Here is a 21,611-nt window from a genome sequence, read left to right as displayed (position 1 = left end):
TAATTAATCAATCAACTAATTGGATATGAATTCAAATATGAATGAATCCATTTCGGAATAATAAAAACCAAATTGGCGATCACCATTCATAGGCTATGGTCCCCAATACACCTTACTACAAGTAGATGATTTCTTACGCTCACCTAAAAGGTGTTCTAGACAGTAAGTTAACCAAATGAAGAAAATCTATAAATCAATAAATGGCAGTCACTTGTCTCTACACTCCTGCATTTTAGGATTACCATTGTTACTAGCTGTAGCACCTCAAATTTGCACCCTACCATTTGCATATTCATTTCATTTTTTAGGTCATTAACCTCACATTAACATTGCCTTAACATTGCATAGCATATTGCATTTTTATCATGCAAAACTGATCAGAAGAAGTCATCTGAACAAGAGAGCAAGGGATTTTCATGCTGGAAAAGGTCCTATGGTCGTTCTGGAAAGCTCATGTGAATTAAGGCTCATGTTGTAGCAAGTTGACCAAAGTTGGGGGTTCAGGAGTCCATGGTGCGTGACCAAGTCATCTGAGGACCATAAGAGTCAACTGTAAGTCAACTAAGGGCTAGGAGGTCGAGAGATGGTTTGAAACGCTTCCGTCATATCCCAAAGAAGTTCATTTGTCATCACAAATACTTATCTTGAAGAATTTGAGGTTAGAAATCATGTTGTTCTTTTCTCGAATTAATCTGGGGAATTCAAGTTGAGTTGGATGCTCCGAGTTGACTACTGAAAAATTGAATTGGTTTTGGAGATTTAACCATGGTTGCATTAAGCCCATTCATTTCCATTTGTTAAGCCCACAAGTTTATCCCATTAACCATTTTTTTATATCCATATCTCATCTTGAAAATCTCATAAGCCCATTAAGCCCATTTATCCAATTTTAATCCAAATTCTCTAATCCATTTTCATATCCATTATCCATTTACAAATCCAATTAACCATTAATCCATTTTAATACATTTTCTAAGCCAATTTCCAAAAGAAAAAAAGCTGCTACAATGTGACAGTATACACTGCAAGGCTAGGTACCGACTATAATCCAAGCTGAAGCATTCATGCTGAAACGTGCAAACAAGCCACCGGCTGCATACGAACAAAGATGCGAGTGCATCAAGCTTCGCTCCAAACAATATCAAAACGCAGCGGTGCAAAACGCTTACCAAGCCTGAGCCAAAGTGCAATGCATAAAGCTACAGCCAGACAAAACAGAAGCGCTACTTAAGCCAAACGGTTGAAGGCCAAGTTACCAATAACCTGCATAAATAAAACTCAGAACAACTGCAGCAGTACAAAAACAATTCCACAAGCGCCAATCCAAAGCAGCAAGGCGAGCCAAGCTACAAGCTTCCAAAACCTGCAAGCTATCCAAACGTGAGCCACCTGCTACAGAGCCAAGGCTTACAAACGCGACTGTACGAAGCAAACCTGCAGCAACTTGCAACAATCAGCAATTAATAAGTCGGCAAAGCAATATATCAAGTACACACTAACAGTTGGGAAACAATGTCACGGGGTCACAGCCGCAACCGGTCCTTAGACCCCCGTCAGCCAGTTGAAGCATACATGACAAGCAGCACCATGATATCAATGATTGGCTATGTGCAACAAGGCAAGGGAGATATCAATAATCATTTTGAGTAATCCTCAATGCCAAGAAAATCCTGCAATACAGCATCCAATACAACAAGCCTTGTTACAGGCCAAAAGCCGGAGTCAAGAAGTAATTGGCTTACTATAAAATGTACTCTGGAGCTTGTGGTTGAAGATACCGATACAACCAACCCCCAATGATGTTGTTCATGTCTTCTCCGGATACGCACCACTTAGCCTTCGTCTTGTCCAGCATGCCATTCGACCTGGATGGCGTCCTGTTGAAGGAAGTTTGAAACTGCTACGTCTGCTTTTGCTGAAAAGCTTACAACTGAATCACCTTACGAGAATCCTTTGCGAGTAATCAGCAATTGGAACCGAGACTGAATTGCTCCGAGCCCTGCCATCAGATGGGAACACGATGCTTGCAGCAAGGCCATCTCAACCCGAATGCAACCGGCAATGAGGCTTCAAAGCCTAACCTTTGTAATCCTTGGCTTGACCGCTGTAGTGCAAAGCGGACGATGTGCAATACCAATTCCATGACAGCATGTGTCCTGCGAAATTCAAATCAACAATCATCCAAATGACAGTCCAATTCAAATCAGTGATTATTCAAGCAACAAACCAGTTCTTGAATATAAGCTAGTTTGGTTCAATACGGATATCCACAGTTAGATCAAAGATTGAAGGAAAATGCAATTAGAAAATGAGTAAACTTGTGAAAAATAACACGTGACTTAATTCACGATGTAGAAACTCACCTTCTCGTTCACTCAGGTGCCAGCTGGATGATTCATACTTAATTCTCCAATTTGCCCTTGGGATTGTGCTATATAAGCTGCAATCATTGCCAATCATTGGGTTCGAACGATTTTCCCCTGATTCCCAGAAGCTTCTGCACTCGATCCTCACCTTCAGTACACGCTCATCCTCCATTGTTGTGAGAGCTTCATCATTCGAAGCTCTACACAGCAGAGCTAAACCACCGCTTCAACCTCCACTTCCACCTCGATTCTTCAACGCCATTCACTGTATCAATCTTCAACCATACTCACGGAATCTTCAACTACCGTAACAAATTCACGACACCTTCACCTTCAACAATCAACATCTCACCAGAATCACTCCAAGAAAGGAAGAAGAAGAAGAGTTGACCGAGGATCCAATCATCGCTTCACTCGGTAAGTCCCTAATCTGATTCCGATATCACTCATTCCTGTTTGTTCATACGGAGACGAATCGAGTCGAATTTGACGGCACGAGCTTTACCGATAATGGATCGATTCGAATTTGAATCCGGTAACTGATTAAAGAACGAATCACTTGTTGAATATTATTGAGCTGTCGCGAGATATGGATGAGAGCGCGCATTGATCGTAATCGTTTTTCTCTTCGCGTGGACCGAGTCATCACCGATGGCGATTACCACGACACAACTCGGATTCATCTTCTTCCTCCTAGAGTCGCGATGACGGTGCGATCGGGATGACGGAGAACGCGACGGTGGCTCAGGCTTTTGTTCCATGTGCGTTTTGTGGAATTCTCTTTTCTCTCATGCATGTGTGTCTCTCGTTTCAGCTGGTTGAAGATCTTGTTTGGACTCAGACCTGAGCAGATTTTCCCATTCACACCCTCCAATCCGGGCCCGCACCCCATTCATAGCATAAGCCCATTGTCCATTTTATGGCTGTTTTGATAATTAGCTTGCAATTAGGATCAGAGTGTTTTTAGTGACTAATTAGGATTAGATAATGTTAGTGAGCAGGAAGATTAGGTAATTAGGATTATAAATAATCAAATGCATTCAGATAATTAGAAATGTTGATTTTAGGATTAAGTATTTAGAATGTTAGAACTAAGTTTAGGAGACATTAGAAGTTTTTGGATTAAGTTTCTAGAACTAGTTCAATTAGATTAATCGGAAATATAAAGCTGATTTTAGAATTAATGAATTTGATTAGAAATTTTGGATTAATTTTAGAGCTAGGATATTATGTTGACTTAGAAATTAATTTTAGAATTTGGAAACTATTTCAATTATTTGTCAAATTAGAATTAGAATTTGTTGATTTAACATAATGTTTAGTATAGTCCAATAGAGTTTTTAGAAATAAGTAGGTGTGATTAATAGGTTAATAGTTTAGTTACTGTTAATAATTAGAAAAAGTTAATTAGGATACTAGCTTAGAATATTAGAAATTAACAATTAGAAATATTAGAATTAGGTAATCTCTTGGAATTTTTAGAATGTTAAATCTAGTGTAGATTTTAATTGATTTTAGTTAGGAGTTTCATAAATAGAATTTAATTCGATTAATCCATTAACTGTGAAATGACCATTCTACCCCTAGGCTTAGAAATAATTCAATCTTGCATGCTCCCTTAATTTTAGGACATGTTAGTATTTGATTAAATGAGTTTCATGTGGAGTATCAGCTTCTGTTCTGGATTTTTTCCCTCTTTTGACCCTAGGCTTCGACCTAGTGGTTTGGACTTATCATTTGAATTGTGATTTCAGGTTCAAGAATACATCTCCATGAATGATGATGCTCCTTCATTTGAGCTTAACCATTTGTTGTTGTTGGCTAACCATTGTGTTGTTTTGTAGGCTTTGAGAACAAATTCACTTGTGCTTGTGCCTTGCTCATTGCCTGATGATGCTTTGTCTGTCTGTTTAATATTGACTGTTGGTTGTTTGTCTATACAGTAACTGATTGTTTTAGATTTTTTCACAGGTACCTAAGTGGCTTCGAGTTCATTTTGAACTTTGCTTTGCTAGCTTGTGGTTGCTTACCACTGAGGTATAATCTTCTGACTTCATGTAGTCTGGAGACCCGGCTGTTACCGGGCCGGGCAAACTGTCTGAAGTCCTCCTTAAGAGGCAATGCTTGTGTATGTTTATATTTGTCCCAAGCAGGAAAAGTCCTCATTTGAGGCAATTGGTGGAAGGTAGGGATAAGCAATCTATCCCCCACTATTCTGTGAGTCTTCTCCTTGCTCCCATTACATGGTTGTAGCATTGAGATCCAAGCCCAAGATCTTGTACATTGTACAGTCGAGTCTATGTCCTGAGCGTAGAAGGGTCCCCCCATTCTGGACCCACGCTCCCTTGTCTGATGCTCTCTCTGACTTGAGATAGAGGCAATGAGGCACACCCCTCATCACCTTTCATCTAGCTTCACCTTAGCCCCTCAATGGCAAGGTTAAGAGCTAACCTGACCCCGATACAGAGGCTTGTTTGTTGAGGTTGATATGACCCCTCGACTAAAGCCTAACCTTGATGTTTGAGCCCCTTGTTGGTGTGTTTATTTCATGCTGTATATGTTTGTGTGGTGTGATTGTATCCCCTAGGTTTGCTAGACTCCGCGTAGTCTCGTTTGCATGACAATTAAGGTAGCACGGTTCCCTCGTATAGGACTTCCTTTCTTGCTTGAGCTTTCCTAAAACACAAACAAACATTATCCCCTCTTAAGGATACGTCCACTCCTTCTACTACAGGTGAGTAAGTCTCCAAAGGTCGAGCATCCGGTAGATTGCGTAGTGACGTTGTCCACTTAAAAAACACAAACCAACAGGAATAGTTTAGCCGAACTACGGCAACTCTGATTCTCATGTTCAGGTGAGATACGTAGGCACGAGATGCGATGTCTTGTCGAGTTTGACTAACCACTAACACTAATCCTTTTCTCTCGCCCTCGTTGCGATTGAGACCTTCCCATTCTCTTGCCCTAGTTGCAATCGAGACCCTTCTTCTTGTTGCATGCTGTTGTGTGTTTTGGGTTCGGATGCCGACATAATTCCATCAATTGGTTGTCGGGCTCCATGTCTGCCCTTTCGAGTGCGTTTTGGGTTCGGATGCCGACATAATCCCATCAATTGGTTGTCGGGCTCCATGTTTGCCCTTTTGAGTGCGTTTTTGGCTCGGATGCTGATGTAAGTCCAGCGATTGGCATTCAGGCTCCACGTTTGCCTTTGCCTGTGTTTGTTTGTGTGCGTGTTAGCCGAGCTACGAATGCTCTGATTCTCCTTCGTCCAAAGGAGATACGTATGCATAGGATGCGATATCCTAGCGAGCATGTGTCGTTTCCCCAGTCCGAACTACTTAGACTCTGATGTCTATGCTTGATAGACTAAGTAGGCCCAGGATGCGATATCCTGCCGAGTCAGTTTCAGTCTGTTTTCTTGTGTCTCCTTCAGCCAGTATATGTTTATTTGAGCAGTGTTTTAGCAACCATTTTCCTTCCTTTTGTGCGTGGATCCCGTCGAGTACGACGGATGCGTAGGGGTGCTAATACCTTCCCTTCGCATAACCGACTCCCGAACTCATTCTCTTTGGTCGCGAGACCACGTCTTTTCCAGGTTTACTCTGAGCGTTTCCTTTCCCTCTTTTGGGATAAATAACGCACGGTGGCGGCTCTGTTGTTCTTCGTTTCCCGCCGGTTTTTCGCGTAACGCGACACTAGCTAGAAAGCTTTATCTTTAAAATTGTCCAATAATTCGAAGCCGTGGATGATACCACGAGACATCATATTTCACATACTCTATATTTCACACATCACAATTATTCTCATGTGGAACCGCATAAAATTCATCTTCATTTTTCAAAGAGTCAAAGCACATACTATTCATTTCGTGAGATCATGTGTTTGAATCTTGGAAAAAAGAAAAAAGTATTAACTTTAGAACTATTTTGTAATTTAAACTATATTATTTGCTTAAACCTTATAAAACATAATTTAATTTATTTGAAATAATTTTTGAATTATAAACTAGAGAGAGAAGAAACTCTGATATATATATTTATTTATGTAATGCCTTTAAATTAATTTTAGTTCATATTTATCGTAAGTACTTAAATATATAGTATTTTTTTATCATACTACTTATAACTAAGAATACTACCATGAAAATAATTGGTTGTATTAAAGTTTGATTTTAAAATGACAATGAAAAACATTTAAATATTATATAATACATTTATAATTTTCTTCAATATATAGGAAATGTCTGAGATTTAACTCATTAAATAACTTATCTTTATTTTAAGAAATATCTTGAAGGAATAGATTCAATAACCATTTAGAGTAAAATAATCTAACAACCCAAAAATTACTCAATTTAAGTATATTTGCTCAAATTTTAAAAATACAAGAGACGTGGAAATTCAAACAATATTAAATATTTTTGGTTTTTCTTGACATCTTAGCAAATGTAAAAGTTGAAACAAATGTCTTTAGTATTAAATTAGTTATTACACAATTCCAATGACTTGTCACTTTTTGTTGATATTGAAATATGATAGAGTATGCGACACTTTTCAGTCATATTTATATACTCCATTATTTCACTAGTCATATTAAGATGAACAAATAAACTAAAGACAAAGAAAAACATTATTGATTTCTCACATATACGTGTCAAAGAGACAAAAGAATCGAATTATTCAATATATATATATATATATATATATATATATATATATATAATATATATATTTATAATATATATATATATATATATATAATATATATATATTATATATATATATAAATATATATATATATATATTATATTTATATATATATATATATCTATATATATATAATATATATCTATATATATATATATATAGATATATCTATATATATATTTGCTGACCAAATTAAATAAACTAGGTATAATATAGTTTAATTATAATATTTTTTTGTGAAAAATTTTAGGCATAACTCCATCTTCTAGACCTTTTCATATATGGAAAGTTATGGTGATAATTTTATATTTTAAACCTTCCCACAGGAAAGTCTAGAAGGTGGAGTTAGAAAGGTCTAGAAGATAGAGTTATGCCCACAGTTTTATACAAAAAATTTATATTAATATTAAATATTATTATTCCTAATCAAATTAATTTGTTCAATTAAAAACTAAATTATAATTTTTTTTTATATAGTTTAGTTTTAATATATATTAACTCATATCTGATGGGAACCTAATGCGTGTGAAAGCAGTTGTATTTGTTATACACAACTCTAACTTTTTGTCTGTTTTTTCTTAATATCAATATTAGTATAATTAATTTATCAACTTTTTTAGGATTTATAATAACAATATTATAATCATATTCTAGATGCTTCTACATAAAACGTGTCATTTTATTTTTTATTTAATATAACTTTTCACAATAGGTTTTACTTAACTCTATTATACTTGTATATAAATACATCATTCTTTATTACTTCTTTTCATATTATTTTTTCTATGTTACACTCTCTTTCCTTCTCAAAGAAAACATGGTAACGAGTGTAGATCATGATCAAAATTCCGGTTCCATGGGGGAAAGTCAATTATGGGGTGATCTCACAAATTTAGATAACATTGGTGGGAGTAGCAAAAGAAACTTAGATATGAATTCGTTGAATCGGAACGAAGTAATTAATGAAGGAGGAGTAGTGCTTGTGAATGGAAAACCAAGTCGAGGTGGGCTTGTGATTAAAAGTGGAAAAATATTAAAATGGAAAAGGTAAAGGTGGAAAATATCGTGATTCTCATCATGAAATGCACATATGGAATGAGAGAGAAAGGAGAAAGAAAATAAGGAACATGTTTGCTAGCCTTCATGCTTTGCTTCCAGATCTGCCCTCTAAGGTAAATTCATGTTCATCTTCATTTTTTAATTAGGGTAAAACTTTAGTGTCATAATCAGTTATTTTCTAAATTAGATGGTTAATTTTTTTTTCTTTTCAGGTTGATAAGTCAACCATTGTGGATGCAGCAGTGAAAGAAATAAAAAATTTACAACAGATTCTTGAAAATCTAGAAAAGAAGAAGAAAGACAAGCTTAGATCTATGTCCCCATTTGTGAGTGAGTCTTCATTTGTGATGAACTCCCAATTGAATTCATATGAATCAACGAAAACTATCATAATTGATCAGGGGTCCTATATTTATAATAATTTTTCCGATTAGTGTAAATGAAACTTCAAATACGTTATCGCTTTATGCACCTCCACCGAAAGAAGTAGCTTTTCAAACTTGGTCTTCTAAAAATTTGTATTGAACATTTGTGGGGGCGAAGCACAATTCTGCATATGTGCAACTAAGAAGCAGAGGGTCTTGACAAAAATTGCTTTTGTGTTGGAGAAACATATGATTGATGTTGTATCTATCAACATTATACGCAATGGAATTGGAAATGTGTACATGATTCTAGTTCATGTAAGTTTCAAACTCGATCTATCTCCTCTTTTCTGGATTATATTGAATATCATAATTAAATTTTCAAATTTACCCGTACAGTGATACCAAACATACATATACTATAATATGTTATCAAATAAATAAAATAATTATTACTTAAACAAAAAGAATTGAATTGTGTTATTTTGCAGGCAAGCAAAGGTTCATATGACACAAATTCAATGGAGAAAACTTACAAGCAAGCGGCTGGAGAAATTTTGATGTTGATATCTTAAAATTTGTTTATAAAATTTGTATTCTCGTTTTGTATGAATTTTAATTTCATTTAGTTTTTCTCCTAGAAACAACTAGAAAAGGGCCAAAGTTAGAGAACAGTCTAACTAGCAAACAAGTATAATATTTAAATTTTTATTAAATTATAGTGATTTTTGTTTCGTTATGAGGCATGAAATGTGGTGTTTAAATTAATTTCTATGTACTTTTTATGTTTTCTTTTCAAAGTAATAAAAATTAGTTGTACAACAACAATAACATCAACTAGAACCAAACCCAATCACACTAAGAAGGGGTTTTCTATATGGATCAACTTTTATCATAATGTTCTATCCAGGATCATGGTTTTATCCAAATTGTGTATTTCAAGATCTTTCTTAATAACTTCCCACACAATCTTTCTAGGTGTTCCTCTTCCTCTTCCTCTAATGGTCTGACTTATCTCTATTTGATCTACTCCCCTCACCATAGATTGTGGAGTTGAAATCTAAAAATAAATAGCATTCGGATGGCCGCCTATAGACTATGATATGATTAATACATATATTATTTAAGTGGGAGATTGTTGGATTATTTTATATTTAAATATTATTTAATTATTATTACCGATAATTAAAATGTAGGCTTATATATTTATACTAATTATATAGCAATTATCAAATTAAAAGCCTTATTTGATTAAATAATTAAATTGAATTAGAAAGGAAAATTATATTTCTATATATTGATTAATTAATTAATTAATCAACTAATTGGATATGAATTCAAATATGAATGAATCCATTTCGGAATAATAAAAACCAAATTGGCGATCACCATTCATAGGCTATGGTCCCCAATACACCTTACTACAAGTAGATGATTTCTTACGCTCACCTAAAAGGTGTTCTAGACAGTAAGTTAACCAAATGAAGAAAATCTATAAATCAATAAATGGCAGTCACTTGTCTCTACACTCCTGCATTTTAGGATTACCATTGTTACTAGCTAGAAAGCTTTATCTTTAAATTGTCCAATAATTCGAAGCCGTGGATGATACCACGAGACATCATATTTCACATACTCTATATTTCACACATCACAATTATTCTCATGTGGAACCGCATAAAATTCATCTTCATTTTTCAAAGAGTCAAAGCAAATACTATTCATTTCGTGAGATCATGTGTTTGAATCTTGGAAAAAAGAAAAATGTATTAACTTTAGAACTATTTTGTAATTTAAACTATATTATTTGCTTAAACCTTATAAAACATAATTTAATTTATTTGAAATAATTTTGAATTATAAACTAGAGAGAGAAGAAACTCTGATATATATATTTATTTTATGTAATGCCTTTAAAATTTTTAGTTCATATTTATCGTAAGTACTTAATAATATAGTATTTTTTATCATACTACTTATAACTAAGAATACTACCATGAAAATAAATTGGTTGTATTAAAGTTTGATTTTAAAATGACAATGAAAAACATTTAAATATTATATAATACATTTATAATTTTCTTCAATATATAGGAAATGTCTGAGATTTAACTCATTAAATAACTTATCTTTATTTTAAGAAATATCTTGAAGGAAATAGATTCAATAACCATTTGGAGTAAAATAATCTAACAACCCAAAAATTACTCAATTTAAGTATATTTGCTCAAATTTTAAAAATACAAGAGACCTGGAAATTCAAACATTATTAAATATTTTTGGTTTTTCTTGACATCTTAGCAAATGTAAAAGTTGAAACAAATGTCTTTAGTATTAAATTAGTTATTACACAATTCCAATGACTTGTCACTTTTTGTTGATATTGAAATATGATAGAGTATGCGACACTTTTCAGTCATATTTATATACTCCATTATTTCACTAGTCATATTAAGATGAACAAATAAACTAAAGACAAGAAAAACATTATTGATTTCTCACATATACGTGTCAAAGAGACAAAGAATCGAATTATTCAATATATATATATATATATATATATATATATATATATATATATATATATATATATATTATATATATATATATATATATATATATATATAATTGCTGACCAAATTAATAAACTAGGTATAATATAGTTTAGTTATAATATTTTTTTGTGAAAAATTTTAGGCATAACTCCATCTTCTAGACCTTTTCATATATGGAAAGTTATGGTCATAATTTTATATTTTAAACCTTCCCACAGGAAAGTCTAGAAGGTGGAGTTAGAAAGGTCTAGAAGATAGAGTTATGCCCACAGTTTTATACAAAAAATTTATATTAATATTAAATTTTATTATTCCTAATCAAATTAATTTGTTCAATTAAAAACTAAATTATAATTTTTTTTATATAGTTTAGTTTTAATATATATTAACTCATATCTGATGGGAACCTAATGCGTGTGAAAGCAGTTGTATTTGTTATACACAACTCTAACTTTTTGTCTGTTTTTTCTTAATATCAATATTAGTATAATTAATTTATCAACTTTTTTAGGATTTATAATAACAATATTATAATCATATTCTAGATGCTTCTACATAAAACGTGTCATTTTATTTTTTATTTAATATAACTTTTCACAATAGCTTTTACTTAACTCTATTATACTTGTATATAAATACATCATTCTTCATTACTTCTTTCATATTATTTTTTCTATGTTACACTCTCTTTCCTTCTCAAAGAAAAACATGGTAACGAGTGTAGATCATGATCAAAATTTCGGTTCCATGGGGGAAAGTCAATTATGGGGTGATCTCACAAATTTAGATAACATTGGTGGGAGTAGCAAAAGAAACTTAGATATGAATTCGTTGAATCGGAACGAAGTAATTAATGAAGGAGGAGTAGTGCTTGTGAATGGAAAACCAAGTCGAGGTGGGCTTGTGATTAAAAGTGGAAAAAATATTAAAAATGGAAAAGGTAAAGGTGGAAAATATCGTGATTCTCATCATGAAATGCACATATGGAATGAGAGAGAAATGAGAAAGAAAATAAGGAACATGTTTGCTAGCCTTCATGCTTTGCTTCCAGATCTGGCCTCTAAGGTAAATTCATGTTCATCTTCATTTTTTAATTAGGGTAAAACTTTAGTGTCATAATCAGTATTTTCTAAATTAGATGGTTAATTTTTTTTTTTCAGGTTGATAAGTCAACCATTGTGGATGCAGCACTGAAAGAAATAAAAAATTTACAACAGATTCTTGAAAATCTAGAAAAGAAGAAGAAAGACAAGCTTAGATCTATGTCCCCATTTGTGAGTGAGTCTTCATTTGTGATGAACTCCCAATTGAATTCATATGAATCAACGAAAACTATCATAATTGATCAGGGGTCCTATAGTTATAATAATAAATTTCCGATTAGTGTAAATGAAACTTCAAATACGTTATCGCTTTATGCACCTCCACCGAAACAAGTAGCTTTTCAAACTTGGTCTTCTAAAAAATTTGTATTGAACATTTGTGGGGGCGAAGCACAATTCTGCATATGTGCAACTAAGAAGCAGGGGGTCTTGACAAAAATTGCTTTTGTGTTGGAGAAACATATGATTGACGTTGTATCTATCAATATTATGCGCAATGGAAATGGAAATGTGTACATGATTCTAGTTCATGTAAGTTTCAAACTCGATCTATCTCCTCTTTTCTGGATTATATTGAATATCATAATAAAATTTTAAAATTTACCCGTACAGTGATACCAAACATACATATACTATAATATGTTATCAAATAAATAAAATAATTATTACTTAAACAAAAAGAATTGAATTATGTTATTTTGCAGGCAACCAAAGGTTCATATGACACAAATTCAATGGAGAAAACTTACAAGCAAGCGGCTGGAGAAATTTTGATGTTGATATCTTAAAATTTGTTTATAAAATTTGTATTCTCGTTTCGTATGAATTTTAATTTCATTTAGTTTTTCTCCAAGAAACAAATAGAAAATGGCCAAAGTTAGAGAACAGTCTAACTAGCAAACAAGTATAATATTTAAATTTTTATTAAATTATAGTGATTTTTGTTTCGTTATGAGGCATGAAATGTGGTGTTTAAATTAATTTCTATGTACTTTTTATGTTTTCTTTTTCAAAGTAATAAAAATTAGTTGTACAACAACAATAACATCAACTAGAACCAAACCCAATCACACTAAGAAGGGGTTTTCTATATGGATCAACTTTTATCATAATGTTCTATCCAGGATCATGGTTTTATCCAAATTGTGTATTTCAAGATCTTTCTTAATAACTTCCCTCGCAATCTTTCTAGGTGTTCCTCTTCCTCTTCCTCTAATGTTCTGACTTATCTCTATTTGATCTACTCCCCTCACCATAGATTGTGGAGTTGAAATCTAAAAATAAATAGCATTCGGATGGCCGCCTATAGACTATGATAAGGTTAATAACATATATTATTTAAGTGGGAGATTGTTGGATTATTTTTATATTTAATATTATTTAATTATTAAGTCTAGAAGGTGGAGTTAGAAAGGTCTAGAAGATAGAGTTATGCCCACAGTTTTATACAAAAAATTATATTAATATTAAATTTTATTATTCCTAATCAAATTAATTTGTTCAATTAAAAACTAAATTATAATTTTTTTATATAGTTTAGTTTTAATATATATTAACTCATATCTGATGGGAACCTAATGCGGGAGAAAGCAGTTGTATTTGTTATACACAACTCTAACTTTTTGTCTGTTTTTCTTAATATCAATATTAGTATAATTAATTTATCAACTTTTTAGGATTTATAATAACAATATTATAATCATATTCTAGATGCTTCTACATAAAACGTGTCATTTTATTTTTTATTTATATAACTTTTCACAATAGCTTTTACTTAACTCTATTATACTTGTATATAAATACATCATTCTTCATTACTTCTTTTCATATTATTTTTTCTATGTTACACTCTCTTTCCTTCTCAAAAGAAAACATGGTAACGAGTGTAGATCATGATCAAATTTCGGTTCCATGGGGGAAAGTCAAGTATGGGTGATCTCACAAATTTAGATAACATTGGTGGGAGTAGCAAAAGAAACTTAGATATGAATTCGTTGAATCGGAACGAAGTAATTAATGAAGGAGGAGTAGTGCTTGTGAATGGAAAACCAAGTCGAGGTGGGCTTGTGATTAAAAGTGGAAAAATATATAAAATGGAAAAGGTAAAGGTGGAAATATCGTGATTCTCATCATGAAATGCACATATGGAATGAGAGAGAAAGGAGAAAGAAAATAAGGAACATGTTTGCTAGCCTTCATGCTTTGCTTCCAGATCTGCCCTCTAAGGTAAATTCATGTTCATCTTCATTTTTTAATTAGGGTAAAACTTTAGTGTCATAATCAGTTATTTTCTAAATTAGATGGTTAATTTTTTTTTTTCAGGTTGATAAGTCAACCATTGTGGATGCAGCAGTGAAAGAAATAAAAATTTACAACAGATTCTTGAAAATCTAGAAAAGAAGAAGAAAGACAAGCTTAGATGTATGTCCCCATTTGTGAGTGAGTCTTCATTTGTGATGAACTCCCAATTGATTTCATATGAATCAACGAAAACTATCATAATTGATCAGGGGTCCTATAGTTATAATAATAAATTTCCGATTAGTGTAAATGAAACTTCAAATACGTTATCGCTTTATATACCTCCACCGAAACAAGTAGCTTTTCAAACTTGGTCTTCTAAAAAATTTGTATTGAACATTTGTGGGGGCGAAGCACAATTCTGCATATATGCAACTAAGAAGCAGGGGGTCTTGACAAAAATTGCTTTTGTGTTGGAGAAACATATGATTGACGTTGTATCTATCAATATTATGCGCAATTGAAAATGGAAATGTGTACATGATTCTAGTTCATGTAAGTTTCAAACTCGATCTATCTCCTCTTTTCTGGATTATATTGAATATCAGAATAAAATTTTAAAATTTACCCGTACAGTGATACCAAACATACATATACTATAATATGTTATCAAATAAATAAAATAATTATTACTTAAACAAAAAGAATTGAATTGTGTTATTTTGCAGGCAAGCAAAGGTTCATATGACACAAATTCAATGGAGAAAACTTACAAGCAAGCGGCTGGAGAAATTTTGATGTTGATATCTTAAAATTTGTTTTATAAAATTTGTATTCTCGTTTTGTATGAATTTTAATTTCATTTAGTTTTTCTCCTAGAAACAACTAGAAAAGGGCCAAAGTTAGAGAACAGTCTAACTAGCAAACAAGTATAATATTTAAATTTTTATTAAATTATAGTGATTTTTGTTTCGTTATGAGGCATGAAATGTGGTGTTTAAATTAATTTCTATGTACTTTTTATGTTTTCTTTTTCAAAGTAATAAAAATTAGTTGTACAACAACAATAACATCAACTAGAACCAAACCCAATCACACTAAGAAGGGGTTTTCTATATGGATCAACTTTTATCATAATGTTCTATCCAGGATCATGGTTTTATCCAAATTGTGTATTTCAAGATCTTTCTTAATAACTTCCCTCGCAATCTTTCTAGGTGTTCCTCTTCCTCTTCCTCTAATGGTCTGACTTATCTCTATTTGATCTACTCCCCTCACCATAGATTGTGGAGTTGAAATCTAAAAATAAATAGCATTCGGATGGCCGCCTATAGACTATGATAAGGTTAATAACATATATTATTTAAGTGGGAGATTGTTGGATTATTTTATATTTAAATATTATTTAATTATTATTACCGATAATTAAAATGTAGGCTTATATATTTATACTAATTGTATAGCAATTATCAAATTAAAAGCCTTATTTGATTAAATAATTAAATAGAATTAGAAAGGAAAATTATATATCTATATATTGATTAATTAATTAATTAATCAACTAATTGGATATGAATTCAATAATGAATGAATCCATTTCGGAATAATAAAAACCATATTGGCGATCACCATTCATAGGCTATGGTCCCCAATACACCTTACTACAAGTAGATGATTTCTTACGCTCACCTAAAAGGTGTTCTAGACAGTAAGTTAACCAAATGAAGAAAATCTATAAATCAATAAGTGGCAGTCACTTGTCTCTACACTCCTGCATTTTAGGATTACCATTGTTACTAGCTAGAAAGCTTTATCTTTAAATTTGTCCAATAATTCGAAGCCGTGGATTATACCACGAGACATCATATTTCACATACTCTATATTTCACACATCACAATTATTCTCATGTGGAACCTCATAAAATTCATCTTCATTTTTCAAAGAGTCAAAGCACATACTATTCATTTCGTGAGATCATGAGTTTGAATCTTGGAAAAAAGAAAACTGTATTAACTTAAGAACTATTTTGTAGTTTAAACTATATTATTTGCTTCAACCTTATAAGACATAATTTAATTTTTTTGAAATAATTTTTGAATTATAAACTAGAAAGAGAAGAAACTCTGATATATATATTTATTTTATGTAATGCCTTTAAAATAATTTTAGTTCATATTTATCGTAAGTACTTAAATAATATAGTATTTTTTATCATACTACTTATAACTAAGAATACTACCATGAAAATAAATTGGTTGTATTAAAGTTTGATTTTAAAATGACAATGAAAAACATTTAAATATTATATAATACATTTATAATTTTCTTCAATATATAGGAAATGTCTGAGATTTAACTCATTAAATAACTTATCTTTATTTTAAGAAATATCTTGAAGGATATAGATTCAATAACCATTTAGAGTAAAATAATCTAACAACCCAAAAATTACTCAATTTAAGTATATTTGCTCAAATTTTAAAAATACAAGAGACGTGGAAATTCAAACAATATTAAGTATTTTTGGTTTTTCTTTCACATCTTAGCAAATGTAAAAGTTGAAACAAATGTCTTTAGTATTAAATTAGTTATTACACAATTCCAATGACTTGTCACTTTTTGTTGATATTGAAATATGATAGAGTATGCGACACTTTTCAGTCATATTTATATACTCCATTAATTCACTAGTCATATTAAGATGAACAAATAAACTAAAGACAAAGAAAAACATTATTGATTTCTCACATATACGTGTCAAAGAGACAAAAGAATCGAATTATTCAATATATATATATATATAAAATTGCTGACCAAATTAAATAAACTAGGTATAATATAGTTTAATTATAATATTTTTTTGTGAAAAATTGTAGGCATAACTCCATCTTCTAGACTTTTTCATATATGGAAAGTTATGGTCATAATTTTATATTCTAAACCTTCCCATGGGAAAGTCTAGAAGGTGGAGTTAGAAAGGTCTAGAAGATAGAGTTATGCCCACAGTTTTATACAAAAAATTTATATTAATATTTTAAATATTATTATTCCTAATCAAATTAATTTGTTCAATTAAAAACTAAATTCTAATTTTTTTTATATAGTTTAGTTTTAATATATATTAACTCATAACTGATGGGAACCTAATGCGTGAGAAAGCAGTTTATTTGTTATACACAACTCTAACTTTTTGTCTGTTTTTTCTTAATATCAATATTAGTATAATTACTTTATCAACTTTTTTAGGATTTATAATAACAATATTATAATCATCTTCTAGATGCTTCTACATAAAACGTGTCATTTTTTCTTTTATTTAATATAACTTTTCACAATAGCTTTTACTTAACTCTATTATACTTGTATATAAAAACATCATTCTTCATTACTTCTTTTCATATTATTTTTTCTATGTTACACTCTCTTTTCCTTCTCAAAAGAAAACATGGTAATGAGTGTAGATCATGATCAAAATTCCGGTTCCATGGGGGAAAGTCAATTATGGGGTGATCTCACAAATTTAGATAACATTGGTGGGAGTAGCAAAAGAAACTTAGATATGAATTCATTGAATCGGAACGAAGTAATTAATGAAGGAGGAGTAGTGCTTGTGAATGGAAAACCAAGTCGAGGTGGGCTTGTGATTAAAAGTGGAAAAAATATTAAAAATGGAAAAGGTTAAGGTGGAAAATATCGTGATTCTCATCATGAAATGCACATATGGAATGAGAGAGAAAGGAGAAAGAAAATAAGGAACATGTTTGCTAGCCTTCATGCTTTGCTTCCAGATCTGCCCTCTAAGGTAAATTCATGTTCATCTTCATTTTTTAATTAGGGTAAAACTTTAGTGTCATAATCAGTTATTTTCTAAATTAGATGGTTAATTTAATTTTTTTTTCAGGTTGATAAGTCAACCATTGTGGATGCAAAAGTGAAAGAAATAAAAAATTTACAACAGATTCTTCAAAATCTAGAAAAAAAGAAGAAAGACAAGCTTAGATCTATGTCCCCATTTGTGAGTGAGTCTTCATTTGTGATGAACTCCCAATTGAATTCATATGAATCAACGAAAACTATCATAATTGATCAGGGGTCCTATAGTTATAATAATAAATTTCCGATTAGTGTAAATGAAACTTCAAATACGTTATCGCTTTATGCACCTCCACCGAAACAAGTAGCTTTTCAAACTTGGTCTTCTAAAAAATTTGTATTGAACATTTGTGGGGGCGAAGCATAATTCTGCATATGTGCAACTAAGAAGCAGGGGGTCTTGACAAAAATTGCTTTTGTGTTGGAGAAACATATGATTGACATTGTATCTATCAATATTATGCGCAATGGAAATGGAAATGTGTACATGATTCTAGTTCATGTAAGTTTCAAACTCGATCTATCTCCTCTTTTCTGGATTATATTGAATATCATAATAAAATTTTAAAATTTACCCGTACAGTGATACCAAACATACATATACTATAATATGTTATCAAATAAATAAAATAATTATTACTTAAACAAAAAGAATTGAATTGTGTTATTTTGCAGGCAAGCAAAGGTTCATATGACACAAATTCAATGGAGAAAACTTACAAGCAAGCGGCTGGAGAAATTTTGATGTTGATATCTTAAAATTTGTTTATAAAATTTGTATTCTCGTTTTGTATGAATTTTAATTTCATTTAGTTTTTCTCCTAGAAACAACTAGAAAAGGGCCAAAGTTAGAGGACAGTCTAATTAGCAAACAAGTATAATATTTAAATTTTCATTAAATTATAGTGATTTTTGTTTCGTTATGAGGCATGAAATGTGGTGTTTAAATTAATTTCTATGTACTTTTTATGTTTTCTTTTTCAAAGTAATAAAAATTAGTTGGACAACAACAATAACATCAACTAGAACCAAACCCAATCACACTAAGAAGGGGTTTTCTATATGGATCAACTTTTATCATAATGTTCTATCCAGGATCATGGTTTTATCCAAATTGTGTATTTCAAGATCTTTCTTAATAACTTCCCACACAATCTTTCTAGGTGTTCCTCTTCCTCTTCCTCTAATGGTCTGACTTATCTCTATTTGATCTACTCCCCTCACCATAGATTGTGGAGTTGAAATCTAAAAATAAATAGCATTCGGATGGCCGCCTATAGACTATGATATGATTAATAACATATATTATTTAAGTGGGAGATTGTTGGATTATTTTATATTTAAATATTATTTAATTATTATTACCGATAATTAAAATGTAGGCTTATATATTTATACTAATTATATAGCAATTATCAAACTAAATGCCTTATTTGATTAAATAATTAAATAGAATTAGAAAGGAAAATTATATTTCTATATATTGATTAATTAATTAATTAATTAATTAATTAATTAATTAACTAATTGGATATGAATTCAAATATGAATGAATCCATTTCGGAATAATAAAAACCAAATTGGCGATCACCATTCATATGCTATGGTCCCCAATACACCTTACTACAAGTAGATGATTTCTTACGCTCACCTAAAAGGTGTTCTAGACAGTAAGTTAACCAAATGAAGAAAATCTATAAATCAATAAGTGGCAGTCACTTGTCTCTACACTCCTGCATTTTAGGATTACCATTGTTACTAGCTAGAAAGCTTTATCTTTAAAATTGTCCAATAATTCGAAGCCGTGGATTATACCACGAGACATCATATTTCACATACTCTATATTTCACACATCACAATTATTCTCATGTGGAACCTCATAAAATTCATCTTCATTTTTTAGAGAGTCAAAGCACATACTATTCATTTTGTGAGATCATGAGTTTGAATCTTGGAAAAAAGAAAAATGTATTAACTTAAGAACTATTTTGTAATTTAAACTATATTATTTGCTTAAACCTTATAAAACATAATTTAATTTTTTTGAAATAATTTTTGAATTATAAACTAGAGAGAGAAGAAACTCTGATATATATATTTATTTTATGTAATGCATTTAAAATTTTAGTTCATATTTATCGTAAGTACTTAAATAATATAGTATTTTTTATCATACTACTTATAACTAAGAATACTACCATGAAATAAATTGGTTGTATTAAAGTTTGATTTTAAAATGACAATGAAAAACATTTAAATATTATATAATACATTTATAATTTTCTTCAATATATAGGAAATGTCTGAGATTTAACTCATTAAATAACTTATCTTTATTTTAAGAAATATCTTGAAGGATATAGATTCAATAACCATTTAGAGTAAAATAATCTAACAACCCAAAAATTACTCAATTTAAGTATATTTGCTCAAATTTTAAAAATACAAGAGACGTGGAAATTCAAACAATATTAAATATTTTTGGTTTTTCTTTACATCTTAGCAAATTTAAAAGTTGAAACAAATGTCTTTAGTATTAAATTAGTTATTACACAATTCCAATGACTTGTCACTTTTTGTTGATATTGAAATATGATAGAGTATGCGACACTTTTCAGTCATATTTATATACTCCATTATTTAACTAGTCATATTAAGATGAACAAATAAACTAAAGACAAAGAAAAACATTATTGATTTCTCACATATACGTGTCAAAGAGACAAAAGAATCGAATTATTCAATAATATATATATATATAATTATATTATATATATATATATATATATATATATATATATAATACTAAAATTGCTGACCAAATTAAATAAACTAGGTATAATATAGTTTAATTATAATATTTTTTTGTGAAAAATTGTAGGCATAACTCCATCTTCTAGACCTTTTCATATATGGAAAGTTATGGTCATAATTTTATATTCTAAACCTTCCCATGGGAAAGTCTAGAAGGTGGAGTTAGAAAGGTCTAGAAGATAGAGTTATGCCCACAGTTTTATACAAAAAAATTATATTAATATTAAATATTATTATTCCTAATCAAATTAATTTGTTCAATTAAAAACTAAATTATAATTTTTTTATATAGTTTAGTTTTAATATATATTAACTCATATCTGATGGGAACCTAATGCGTGAGAAAGCAGTTGTATTTGTTATACACAACTCTAACTTTTTGTCTGTTTTTTTCTTAATATCAATATTAGTATAATTAATTTATCAACCTTTTTAGGATTTATAATAACAATATTATAATCATATTCTAGATGCTTCTACATAAAACGTGTCATTTTATTTTTTATTTAATATAACTTTTCACAATA

General features: G+C 30.6%; 3 protein-coding genes and 2 long non-coding RNA genes across 5 annotated transcripts; 4 read left to right on the top strand and 1 right to left on the bottom strand.

Annotated features, from left to right (window-relative positions):
- Positions 1 to 1,357: 1,357 nt before the first annotated feature.
- LOC127107924 (uncharacterized) lies at positions 1,358 to 3,384 on the bottom strand. The gene is made up of 3 exons (XR_007795863.1): positions 2,364 to 3,384; positions 1,743 to 2,156; positions 1,358 to 1,434 (listed from the first exon to the last, which is right to left on the bottom strand). It is a non-coding gene; the product is annotated as an uncharacterized LOC127107924 (long non-coding RNA).
- Positions 3,385 to 7,889: 4,505 nt separating this feature from the next.
- Positions 7,890 to 8,565, top strand: LOC127102558 (uncharacterized). The gene is made up of 2 exons (XM_051039914.1): positions 7,890 to 8,084; positions 8,344 to 8,565. Exons 1-2 carry the CDS (start codon positions 7,890 to 7,892, stop codon positions 8,563 to 8,565), a joined length of 417 nt encoding a protein of 138 aa, XP_050895871.1.
- A 107-nt stretch (positions 8,566 to 8,672) lies between these two features.
- Positions 8,673 to 9,247, top strand: LOC127107925 (uncharacterized). The gene is made up of 2 exons (XR_007795864.1): positions 8,673 to 8,814; positions 8,988 to 9,247. It is a non-coding gene; the product is annotated as an uncharacterized LOC127107925 (long non-coding RNA).
- Positions 9,248 to 11,759: 2,512 nt separating this feature from the next.
- On the top strand, positions 11,760 to 12,942 carry LOC127102557 (transcription factor bHLH95). Its single transcript, XM_051039913.1, has 3 exons — positions 11,760 to 12,116; positions 12,212 to 12,685; positions 12,859 to 12,942. The coding sequence occupies exons 1-3, from the start codon at positions 11,760 to 11,762 to the stop codon at positions 12,940 to 12,942; spliced, it is 915 nt and encodes a 304-aa protein (XP_050895870.1).
- Positions 12,943 to 17,841: 4,899 nt separating this feature from the next.
- On the top strand, positions 17,842 to 19,028 carry LOC127102556 (uncharacterized). The gene is made up of 4 exons (XM_051039912.1): positions 17,842 to 18,036; positions 18,298 to 18,573; positions 18,664 to 18,771; positions 18,945 to 19,028. The coding sequence occupies exons 1-4, from the start codon at positions 17,842 to 17,844 to the stop codon at positions 19,026 to 19,028; spliced, it is 663 nt and encodes a 220-aa protein (XP_050895869.1).
- The last annotated feature ends 2,583 nt before the right edge of the window (positions 19,029 to 21,611 follow it).

Source organism: Lathyrus oleraceus, chromosome 7 (assembly GCF_024323335.1).
Source record: "Lathyrus oleraceus cultivar Zhongwan6 chromosome 7, CAAS_Psat_ZW6_1.0, whole genome shotgun sequence".
NCBI lineage: Eukaryota > Viridiplantae > Streptophyta > Magnoliopsida > Fabales > Fabaceae > Lathyrus > Lathyrus oleraceus.
This window is presented reverse-complemented; position numbering and strand designations above follow the sequence as displayed.

What these genes read in the sequence shown, in the direction of transcription:
- LOC127102557 (XM_051039913.1), top strand. Translation starts at nt 11,760, where the DNA reads ATGGTAACGAGTGTAGATCATGATCAAAATTTCGGTTCCATGGGGGAA. An exon ending in TTCCAGATCTGGCCTCTAAG is followed by an intron (nt 12,117 to 12,211) that starts GTAAATTCATGT and finishes TTTTTTTTTCAG; the next exon opens with GTTGATAAGTCAACCATTGT. An exon ending in TGTACATGATTCTAGTTCAT is followed by an intron (nt 12,686 to 12,858) that starts GTAAGTTTCAAA and finishes GTTATTTTGCAG; the next exon opens with GCAACCAAAGGTTCATATGA.
- LOC127102558 (XM_051039914.1), top strand. Translation starts at nt 7,890, where the DNA reads ATGGTAACGAGTGTAGATCATGATCAAAATTCCGGTTCCATGGGGGAA. An exon ending in AACCAAGTCGAGGTGGGCTT is followed by an intron (nt 8,085 to 8,343) that starts GTGATTAAAAGT and finishes TTTTCTTTTCAG; the next exon opens with GTTGATAAGTCAACCATTGT.
- LOC127102556 (XM_051039912.1), top strand. Translation starts at nt 17,842, where the DNA reads ATGGTAATGAGTGTAGATCATGATCAAAATTCCGGTTCCATGGGGGAA. An exon ending in AACCAAGTCGAGGTGGGCTT is followed by an intron (nt 18,037 to 18,297) that starts GTGATTAAAAGT and finishes TTTTTTTTTCAG; the next exon opens with GTTGATAAGTCAACCATTGT. An exon ending in TGTACATGATTCTAGTTCAT is followed by an intron (nt 18,772 to 18,944) that starts GTAAGTTTCAAA and finishes GTTATTTTGCAG; the next exon opens with GCAAGCAAAGGTTCATATGA.